At 41.0% G+C, this 12,143-nt stretch overlaps 1 protein-coding gene across 1 annotated transcript in view; it reads right to left on the reverse strand.

The window, feature by feature from the left end:
- Nucleotides 1-742: 742 nt before the first annotated feature.
- The window catches only part of FRRS1L (ferric chelate reductase 1 like), a gene marked incomplete at its 5' end in the record, with an annotated part of 98,728 nt that continues 87,327 nt past the window's right edge, over nucleotides 743-12,143 (reverse strand). Inside the window, one exon of the mRNA XM_083377165.1 lies at nucleotides 743-1,054. Coding sequence (XP_083233291.1) covers nucleotides 882-1,054 — 173 coding nt within the window. The 3' untranslated portion in view covers nucleotides 743-881. The remainder of the gene's footprint in view (nucleotides 1,055-12,143) is intronic.

Raw genomic sequence — 12,143 nt, forward strand, 5'->3', positions numbered from 1 at the left:
CCAGCACACTTCAAAGCAGAAACTAGGAAAACTTTGCTAGTTCCCTTCCCAAGAGCTCCTGAGGAGGCCCCCAAGCAACTAGGAAGAGCTCAGTAGGCAATACCAGTCAATCCTTTTACCAGATGCAGATGCCGATCAGAGCAAGCACATACACCATTCAGTTCAGCTTCCAAAAATATAAGTCATTGTTTATTTCTTAAACATCAGCAAACATAGAACATTGACTAAAAAGGTTGTTGATATAAGCCTAAATATTACTTTATCTGGAAAAGTAAACTTTAATGTAGTCACTATGGCTTTCAAAGCAAAAAACTAACATAACATATCATATCTAATTTCACCAACATCTTATTTATATTTCCTTGGATGAAAGCTAATTAAACATTAGGAAATTTAATTGTATATATTTCTCATATCACATTATCATACTGTAGTTTTTTTCAAACAGTAAAATGTTATGTATGTTTACATTACAGCCAACCCTTACCTTGTTTTATATTGTTTACTTAGTGTTACTTATGTGTATTTGTAAATGTCTAAGTAACATCAAGTAAGCAGCATAAAATAATTCCAAGATTTGAAAATCAATACAGCAAGTATTTGCACCTTACTGAACACTTCTAATATATATTTAGTCTATATTTCCAAAAATATATCAGAAATAACTACAAACACTTGCTGTATTGATTTCAAATCTTGGAATTATTTGGCACATATTTCAAATCTTGAAATTATTTGGGACATATTTATGCCTCAGGTTTATTGTTCACAATCTGAATGATTAAATTGTCCTCTAATATAAATTCCAATAGAAAAGAGTAGAATTTTAACCAATACTGTCTGACAAATAATTTCAATCTGTCATAATATTATATGGGATGTCATGGGGTTCCCATCAATATATAGAATGTAAGAGCAACAATAAGTAACAAACAAAAAGGAGATGAAAAAGTCTGATAGGCAGCTGAAGGCATAAAAATATCTTCATACTTGTAAATACTGACCACATGCTCCGAAACTGGTGGAGAATCTATATCATGCCGAGTTATAGAACCTAAAATAGATTTAAAAAAAAGAAAATATAAAAGAAATCATATTAACAATAAATATGGGAAATGCCATAAAAAAGAAGGAACATTTTACTCTATGTGGTGGTTTACATATGTGTATCCCTTAAAAGTATTAGAAAGAAATTATTCAAAATATTAAGAAAATCCTAAAAAACAAGTAAATTTGGCACAACATTGGAAAGGAGGAACTGTGCAGACAATACCAGCCTGGGATACCAAAATTGGAGAATATGCAGCAATGGAAAGATTGCCAGTTTACATACATCATAGAAATCTAGCCAAATTTAAGCAGGAATGGTTCCTGTATATACTATACATTATTATCGTTGTCAGCCATTCAGTCATGTCCAACCCTCAGCCACTCTATGGATTAGGACTCTCCATGCCCCTCAACCTCACACTGCCTCCTTTAGATCTGCCATAGACATACATCCCAGTGTCATCCTTTATAGTGTTCAGCCAGTGGGTACTAGGGCAGCCCCTTCTCCTTTTTCCAGCATGATTGACTTTTTGAGTGAGTCGGCTCTCATGACATGATGAAAGTATGACAGCAATCTTGGCTTCAAGTGGTATTTTTGGTAAAGTTTGGTCTAGGACAGGGGTCCCCAACCACCACTCTGCATCTTGGTAGCAGGCCGTGCCTCATTGGAAAGTAGCCTGCACAAATGGTGAACGAGCATGCAAGCACACAAAGCTCCATTTGTGCAAGTGGCAGGTGCATGTGTGAAACCATCCCCTCTGTCCCTTGCCGCAGTTGGTCTCAGCCAGAAAGGTTGGGGACCGCTGGTCTAGAACTTCTTTGTTATTTTTCCAGTCCATGGAATGCATAAAACTCTCCAACACCACAGTTCAAAGACACACACCCTTCTCCTATCTGCCTTTTTCAGAGTCTTCAGGTTTCTCAGCCATAAATAGCAAACTATTCATTGTATTGCATGGCAAATTTAGAATATTTCCAACCTGCTTTTTGGAACAAAGTTATGGAACCAATAAGAACAATGAATGAAAGTATTTAAATTGATACTAACAGTAATGTTTAATATATAATGTAAAGTTTAAGTATCTAAGTTGTAGTTAGTGGTTAGGGAAATAAATGGAAGGGAAGGGAAGAGAGTTTTCTGAGAATGTTTGTATTTAAGTCTTGTTTATATTTAGTTGTTTCTCTTTTTGTTATTCAACTGTTATCCAATGTAGACCATTATTCTTTTGTATTTCATAATTCTAAAAATATATATTTTAAAAAGAAAAAAATAATGGAAACTGTTAATTAGACAGCTTACATATAATTGTGGGGTTTTTTCCCATTGATCTTGCATGCATTTACATTGAGCAGGAAACTGCACCTCTGCATATTCTCTTCATGAACTTAAGTGGTTGGAACTCAACTCCTAACTGCCTAAATACTTGTGTCCACTTAAACTGCCTTAGTTTTTCATTGCTACTTAACCTTAAGATCAATATGGCAATACAAGTAGCCCCCAACTTACAACCATAATTGAGCCCAAAATTCTGTTGCTAAGCAAGATAGTTGTTGTGAGGGTTGCCTATTTTACAGCCTTTCTTATCACAGTTGTTAAGTGAAGCACTGTAGATATTATGTTAGTAACATGGTTGTTAAGTGAATCTGGGTTCCCCACTGACTTTACTTATCATAAGGTTGCAACTGTCATAAATACATGTCAGTTGCCAACCATCTGAAATTTGATCATGTGATCATGGGGATGCTGCAATAGTTATAGGTATGGAAAATGGTCGTAAATCACCTTTTTCAGTGCTGTTGTAACTTTGAATGGTCGCTAAGCAAGTGGCTGTAAGTTGGGGACTACCTGTATAGTCATGTGGGGAACAGCAGGGTGGTCTGAATATACACAATAACAATTAAGCAACTAACAGTTATTCTGTGCATCATATCATATTAAACCACCCAAAGTCACTTGATAGTAAAATGGGCATATAAATTTAATACATAAATGATGGGAAAATATAATTACCTAAAAGAAGTAGACTTCAAAATATGGATTCATTGACTGACAAAACAAAGTACTTAGTTCATGATTTGAATTATTCCTCAGTAAAAGAATATCGTCTTTTCACTGCTTTGAATCTAACTAAAAAATACACACCTTTCTTAGTAAATGACTGACAAGTGGTACCATGCATTTGGCTTATCATGGGTCTGATATTGATAAGACAAAGAAAACTAAAATTTTCTTTCTCACTTTTTAATTGTAAGCCTCCCAAAGTCTGTTAGGTGAGATGGGCAGAGTTGAAATGTGGAAGATTATAGATAGATAGATAGATAGATAGATAGATAGATAGATAGATAGATAGACAGACAGACAGACAGACAGAAAGACAGATGAGAGAGAGAGAAAGAGAGACAGACAGACGGACGAACAGATATACAATAAATCACAACTGATGAAGTTTCTTGGATGAGACATGAAACATTTTCTTCTTCCTCAAGGAATAAGCAATCCAGTTACCTTTTAAAAAAACCATATTTGAGATTGTCTCGACAACCACAAGGGTGCCCCAGAGGGGATCATCTCTGACAGAGGCATACAGTTTACATCCTGCTTTTGGAGCAAATTTTTAAAATTATTGGGAACATCCCAAGGGCTTAGCTCCTCACACCATCCTCAAATGAATGGAGGCTGTAAATGTATGAATGGTGTCCTAGAACAATGCCTCCGTTGTTATGTCAGCTACCAACAAGACAATTCGTCTGACCTCTTTCCTTTCAAGAAGGTGGCCTATAACAATCCCATGCACTCCAGCACTGGATTTGCACCATTACATGTGGTGATAGGGCAAGAGTTCATGGCTATCCCATGGCAGACCCCCTAGAATAGCTCTCTTGCTGACTGGATGTCATCCGTACAAAATTCTTGGCTGATTATTTGCAAAGTGCTCCAATATCTAGTTCTATGGAAACATTTCCCTGCTTCTGAATCCAAATGGATCCCATGTAAAATCCACTTGCCTCACTCAGAGTTTCCACAACCAATATCCAGACAAGCCTAAATAATTCCTAATTTTTCTTTCCATTTTCTCTTCTCTCCTCTCCAGGTTTAGCTCTTTTCAAAGGGGGCAGAATATCAGAGCTGCCATCTTTTGCTCACTTTTCTGCTTCACTTAGGTGTCATATGTTAAGCGGGGGAGAGGATCTTGAGGGGAATCAGAAGAGGAACCTGCAAGCAAGATATGGGAAACCAAAAGTGATAGTTGTGCCATCCCGAAACATCTCAAGGCCGTGGTCCTGGGAATGGAATGTAGCACCTATCCATATATTGACCACAACAGACCCCGTTACCAAAAAATCTTCTCTAAAGGTAACTGGACAATGGGGAGATAACGAGGGGTTTGGCTTGAGAAGGTGAAGTTAGCCTAAGGATTTTCACGCTTAAATCTTTAGTTCTAGCTTCGCATTACTGTAACCATTTAGCTTTTAGTAAAAGTAACCTTTTTATTACATATGGAGTCAAGAGTAATTCTTTCCTAAAGGATCAAGTTTGGGCCAGGTCTGACAGTGTGACTACCAACAGAGGAGAATATTTGTAGTTGAACTGTGGGGTCCTTGGTGCATTCTAAGCTTGGTTGTTTTCTTTCAGATATTTCACTATCCAACTACCCAACTAGGTATTCACATCAATTCTAGAAGAGAGTGGGGCATGCTTTCTGGCATTCACCCTGTCAGTATTGGTGGGAGTATTCTTGATGATTCCTGTTCTTTACAATTTGATTGAATTGGTATTTCCTTGATTAAGATATAGTTTACTTCTTGATGGTTGGTCTAGTATCAATCTTGATCTTAATTTTTACTTATCTGGGTGTTGATTGTTGGCATAAAATGTTTTAGTCTTTCAGTTTTTCTTTGTCTCTTGAATGATACGTAGATATTGTTTATCTTTATGTGCCTGTTGATGGCTAAGTCATAGGCTTCCAGGTATTCTTTAGCATTTTTGGACTTAGCTTGGTCTCAGACACCCAAAGTTTTCCAGTCGAAACTATGGTAAAGTGTATATATCCTTACAGTATATATTGTAGGTAACGATGTTGTGAAAATGTGACAGTATTATAGGTTTTTGTAGCCCCAGGGGGAAAAAGGGAACCATCCACAACATATAATGTAAGGACTGCAACAGCCACTCTATTGCACTATACAGCATAGACAGAAAACCAGCAAAAGTGCATCCATGAAACAATCAAAAAGTTAAAAGACCACAAAACTTCCTCACTGGCAATCAGCAGCCAGATAAGCAGGGATTAACACAAAAATTAATATTAGACCAATTAATACTAGATCTGGAGTGGGCTACATGTGAGCTGGTGTCATATTGCAATATGGGTTTGGATCTGTGCCAGGCCTCCCAGGGAAACCCCCCCCCACCTCCTGAGGCCACCTGTATTCCATTTGCATGATGACTTAAAGATTTCAACAGAGCGATGCAGTTAAGGACTTTAACTAAGACAATCACATGGATGCCTCACAGCCATAGCTTAAGACCATAATTCTGAACTCAGTTGTCTTTGTAGGCTGAGGTCTTCCTGTAGCATTACAAAATGTTCCAAATGTAATTAATGGTGCAGCATATTGTACAAAACACAAAACTAGGAGATTTGGAAGGATACTTTTGAATCCTTCTCTGACAAAAGTAACATGAAGTAGAAAACACATTTTCTACCAGAAATATATTCAAAAATGAATAAATAAAGGAAGTAGAATTAGACAGAAGATAATTTTAAAAAACCCTCTAATGTCCAATGAAACTATACCTGTCTCTATATATAAAAGGGCATTTTGGATATTTTTGGAACCATCAGCATGACTTGAATAAATTTATTTTGAATAAATAAATATTAAGCTTTGTAAAAAACAAACTAACCCTGATTTGGTTGCCACAAAGAAGCTGAGGGACTACCTTAGTTTGGAAACTGTGCAAGCTCTAGGGATATAATGGATTCCTTTTGTGCAGTAAAATTTTACAATAGCTATAGACAGGTACACAGTGCAACACTTGCCCAGTAAGGAGAGAAGAATGGAATGCCTTCTAAGATATTTATAGATGTGGACCTGCTCAATTTGAGTCCTGTTTGTCTACTGTTTGTAAATTTCTGATAGTATACTGATCGCTTTTGTTCTGTAGAGAATAAATACTTTTCTCATGTTCACCTGTGGACATAATAAGTACATTGTTGGTATACAGTAATGCTGGAATTGCACAATCAGCTAGAATAGGTAGGTGATGGGTGGCAACAGCAAAGACTTGGATTATTGTATTTAAATAGACATCGTTGTCTCCGGGGCTCATGAGCGGGTCGTGGGATTACCAATTCCCACGACGGGGAATGGCAGCAGGCGGATAGACAGGGGGCCATATCGTTACCGGGAGCGCCGTCTCCGCTATTTGCAAGCGGTGGGGCGCTCCGACCCTCTGCTTCTTTCCCGAGGTTCCGGGAGCGAGGATGTGCAGCCTCCTGAGCTCCGGCTGGTGTACCTGAATGCCAGGTCCGTGGTCAACAAAGCTCCCCTTATTAGGGATTTAGTTGAGGGTGAGCATGCGGACCTGGCTTGCATCACGGAGACTTGGTTGGGCCCAGAGGGTGGGGTCCCTTTGGTTGATCTTTGCCCACCAGACTTCCGGGTGCTACACCAGCCTCGAGCTCAGGGTAGGGGTGGGGGAGTGGCGGTGATCGTTAGGGAGACCTTATGTCCGCGGGAGACCACCGTTCCTCAGATAGTCGGGTGTGAGTCTCTCTTTATGAGATTTGGCTCTGGGGCGCAGTTGGGCTTGCTGCTCGTGTACATTTCACCTAGTCGCGTAGCGGCAGCCCTGCCCGAGCTGCTCGATGTCCTCTCAGGGTTGGTGGTTGAGTTCCCCAAACTTATAGTTTTGGGAGACGTCAACCTACCATCCCTGGGAGGTTCATCTGAGCTTGCTCGGGAGTTCATGGCTTCCATGACGGCCATGGACCTGACGCAGGTAATTTCTGAGCCAACTCATGAGGGAGGCCACACCCTTGACCTGATTTTCTTATCTGGACGGTGGTTGGATGATCTTGGTGGGGGCTTTCCATTTATTATGCCCCTGTCATGGACCGATCATCACCTCCTGCGGCTGGTCTTCCATTTTGCCACCCCTCGCCGTGGAGGTACGGAGCCAACTAGATGGTACCGCCCCAGACGCCTAATGGATCCTGAGAGATTCCAAGCGGCGCTGGGGTCTCCACCTGCCTCCATTGCTCACAGCTCGGCGGATGCCTTAGTGGAAGCCTGGGAAAGGGCAGCCACTGAGGCACTCGACCGGGTTGTACCCTTGCGGCCCCTGACCCGGCGCAGATCCCAGTGAGCTCCATGGTTCTCCGCGGAGCTCCGGGAGATGAAGCGTCGGAAACGGGGCCTAGAGAGCTGCTGGAGGTCCAGCCGATCTGAACCCGACCGATTGCGGTTAAGAACCTACATTAGGTCTTATCTCGCTGCGATGAGGGAGGCGAGGTGTAATTACTTCTCCACCCTCATCGCGTCCGCAGACAATCGCCCGGCCGCCTTGTTTAGGGTGACTCGCTCCCTTCTTAATCAGGAGGTGAGGGAGGATCCCTTGCAGGGTCGTGCCGAGGAGTTTGGTCAACATCTGTCGGATAAAATCGCTCGGATTCGGACCGGTTTGGACTCCAGCTGGGCAGAGTCTGACGATCAGGACACGGGCGGTCTTGTCAATGTTATCTGGGAGGAGTTTGATTCTGTGACCCCTGATGAAGTGGACAGGATTATGGGGAAGCTGAGTTCCACCACATGCTTATTGGACCCGTGCCCTTCTTGGCTGGTTTACACAGCTAGGGAGAGGACACGAGGCTGGCTCCAGGCGGTTATATCTGCTTCTTTGAGTGAGGGTTATTTCCCCACCGTCTTGAAGGAGGCGGTGGTGAGACCTCTCCTCAAGAAGCCTGCCTTGGACCCAGCTGTATTGAACAACTTCCGTCCAGTCTCCAACCTTCGCTTTCTTGCGAAGGTTGTTGAGAGTGTGGTGGCGCATCAGCTCCCTCTGGTCCTGGATGAAGCGGATTATCTGGACCCTTACCAATCGGGTTTCAGGCCCGGGCACAGCACAGAGACGGCATTGGTCGCTCTGGTGAATGATCTCTGGAGGGCTCGGGATAGGGGGTATTCCTCTGTCCTAGTCCTATTAGACCTCTCGGCGGCTTTTGATACCATCGACCATGGTATCCTGCTGCAGCGTCTCAGGGGATTGGGAGTGGGAGGCACGGTTTTTCAGTGGTTCTCCTCCTATCTCCTGGGACGCTCGCAGTCGGTGTTGGCAGGGGGGCAGAGGTCGACCCCTAGGACTCTCGCTTGTGGAGTTCCTCAGGGGTCGGTCCTCTCGCCTCTCCTGTTCAACATCTATATGAAACCGCTGGGTGAGATCATTCGTGGTTTTGGAGTTGGGTATCATCAATATGCTGATGATACCCAACTTTTTATTTCGACCCCAAACCACCCCAGTGATGCCCTCGCTGTGATGTCCCGTTGCCTGGAGGCGGTTCGGGTCTGGATGGGGAGGAACAGACTTCAACTCAACCCTGACAAGACTGAGTGGCTGTACATTTCGGCTTCCCGAGACACCTGGGATGTTCCACCTCTTTCTATGGGGGGTGAGCTTTTACCCCCTGTGGATAGGGCTCGCAACTTGGGAGTCCTCCTAGATTCACGACTCACTTTGGAGGATCACATAGTGGCCGTGACTAGGGGGGCTTTTGCCCAGGTTCGCCTGGTGCGCCAGTTGCGGCCCTATCTGGATTGGGAGGCCTTGTGTACGGTCACTCATGCGCTCGTGACCTCTCGCCTAGACTACTGTAACGCTCTCTACATGGGACTTCCCTTGAAGACTACTCGGAGGCTCCAACTGGTACAGAATGCGGCCGCGAGAGTTGTCTTGGGAGTTTCCCGGTACTCCCATGTTACACCTTTGCTCCGTGAGCTGCATTGGTTGCCAGTTGTCTTCCGGGTAAGGTTCAAGGTTTTGGTTATGATCTTTAAGTCCCTACATGGCATGGGTCCGCGATACCTCGAGGACCACCTGCTACCGGCGTCGACTCCCCTCCGCCCTGTGCGCGCCCACAGAGAGGGCCTCCTCAGGGTGCCTCCTGTCAAGGAATGTCGACTGGTGGCCCCCAGGGGGAGGGCCTTCTCTGTGGGTGCTCCGGCGTTATGGAACCAACTGCCGGTCGAGCTCCAGATGGCATCAGACCTCCGATCCTTCCGTCGCGGGTTGAAGACCCATTTATTTGAACTAGCGGGTCTGGCCTGATGGGGGTACTTGGGTTTTTTATTGGTTTGTTTTAGTATTCTGGTTTTAACTTGGGCATTAATTTAATTATTTTTTAATGTTTGTATTGGTGTTTATATTTATGCCCTGTGAACCGCCCTGAGTCCCTTTGGGAGAAGGGCGGTATAAAAATCTCAATAAATTAAATTAAATTAAATTAATTAGAAAGTAGTGGAGATAATATGGAATCTTGTCTTACATCTTTATAGATTGGAACAGTTTTGGATAAATTTCCCCAAGGATTACATCTAATTCTCAGGGAGGTATTTGAATAAAGTGACTAAATGAATTAGGAGCAGGTTTTTTTTATCAATAATGGAAGGTTTCATACTGTCCCACAGTCTCTCCCTTGGTATTAGGTCAAAAAATGACTTAGAATCAACAAAAATTGCAAACAGGAGACACAGAATATTTTTTCCAAATGATAGAGAACTAAACAATGACCTACCATTGACTGTTCCTCTCTAAATCCAGCCTGTAAGTTTAGAAGATTTTATTTGTGAAGATTAAAGTGGGTTTTTACCCAAAACATCTGTTGGTGGAGTCAGGAAGAATTTTTTTATATATAATACAACATACATAATTATAATACCTGCCAGCAGGACCTCATGAGAGCTCCTGCAGATTCTCCACAGTTTTAGGCTTAGAATGGTTTCTGAGCCAGAAGAAACTTCCCTGGGAAACGGGAAGTTCTGAAAATCAACCCTCTTGCTCCCCTGAATAGCTAGATGCTATCAGACTGCTTCTTGATGAAGAAGTAATCAGGTGAGTCCTGGCTGGGGTGGTACAACCATGCAAGTTCACTGTGGAAGAACCAGCTGTTTATTTGGACATTAAGGGACACCGCCAGTTCTTAAGACACTTATTTCTCAATATATTACCTTTCTGGTCAAGAGAGACATCCTCTAGTTGCAGCTTGTCATTTCCTTTTTGTGAAACTATTGTCATTTCTGAAGCTTTGTAACTTTAAAAATGGTGTGGAGGAATCAGTTTTTCCGAGCCAAACTAAAGAAGCTGGAAATCATTATGGAAACTATTTTGGAAACTTAAGGATATAAATCTTCGGATGACTCTATATGGCTGATTGATTATGTGGATTTCTCTGTTCTTTTTTCTGCCTTTAAAACAAAGAATTATTTAAATGAGGCTTTGAGTTTGCTGTGAGGGGAGAGTGAAACAACACCTTTGATTGATTAACAGCTTTGATTGATCCAGACTGTGCCTTTTTTCTCTTTTCTTTTCCTCGGTCAGTACCATAAGTGACCACAAGAGGAAGCCAAAAGATTGTGATATGGTTAACCATTACTTTTTTTTTACTAGTTTTGCAAATTAATTGGATTTATAATAATTTTAAGTTATAATTTATAACTTTAAAGTGTTTAACTTCAAATTTTAAGCTTTATCTTTATATTAAACATGACAACCAGGAAAAGAATGGAGAAGACTGAAAGATTATCAGGGGAGTTAAAGCTCTTAAAACCATTTTTGGATGAATATATAGCTAAGACACATGAGTTAATTCAGAACGTGGGAAGAAGTATCGAGGCTAAATTTGATTCTTTAGTGAAAGAGCTGCATGGTGAAATACAACACTTGACTGGAGAGAATAAGAAGGTGAAAGTGAGATCTAACTTTTTGGAACATGAGATGGAGAAGGTAAATAATTTGCTGGAAGCTGATTTGGACCAAAATGCAACTTTGCAATCTCAGATACAACAGTTCCAATTAAGATTTTGAGCTCTTCCTGAACAGTCAGGAGAAGATATTAGATTAAGGATGGTTAAAGCCCTGACTCAGCTGATCAATTGGGAAGAAAAAAAATATGAATCTAGAGATAGATAACATGTTCAGAGTAAACTCCAGATTTGCTACTATGAGAAGACTACCAAGGGATGTGTTAGTTCACTTTGTAAGAACAAGAAATCTTGTTTTGGATTGCCATTTTAAATCAAAACCAAGAATGGAAAATGTGGATATTATTGTGCAGAAAGAAATCCTGTTAAGAATTTTGAGAAAAAGGAAAACCTATGCTTTTCTTATTGATATCTTAAAGAAGAGAAAGATCCCCTTTCATTGGGATAAACTCAAAGGAATGATGTTTTACCTAAATCTTTCTCTGATCATAACATAACCAGTGTTTTTGGTACTTAGAGGAAAGAGGTTGAATTATAGATGGAGACTATTTTGTAAAAGGAGGTGATTGTGAAAGATTGTAAAAAGATATTAAAAGAATATTTTGATAATAATTTAGGTAGGAAAACAGCTTTAACAACTGTGTGGGATGCAAGCAAGGGTGTTATATGGGGTTATTTTATACAGTATAATAGTCTAGAGAAGAAGAAATCCCTGGAAAAGATGCAAAACATATTAGATGAGATTAGACAGAAAGAAATTGAGTTGCAAAAGACACCTACGGATGTAAAACTTTCACATAAAATTAAATTGTTACAGCAACAACGGTGTATGTTAATGGTTCAAGAAATAGAAACAAAAATGAAGTATGTGAAACAAAGACATTTTGAATTTGCCAATAAACCAGGGAGATGATTGGCATATAAATTAAGGAAGGAAAGGGAAAGTGTATAATTGAGAAAATTTGTGAAGGGGATAAGATAATAACTGATAATGAACTTGTTAAAAAGACTTTCCATAATTTTTATTCTAACTTGTATAAAAACAGGAGTTATATAGGTCTAAAATAGATGAATATTTTTAAGACAAAGGTTACCTAAGTTATCACAATTCC

This window comes from Vipera ursinii (assembly GCF_947247035.1).
Source record: "Vipera ursinii genome assembly, chromosome: Z".
NCBI classification, from domain to species: domain Eukaryota; kingdom Metazoa; phylum Chordata; class Lepidosauria; order Squamata; family Viperidae; genus Vipera; species Vipera ursinii.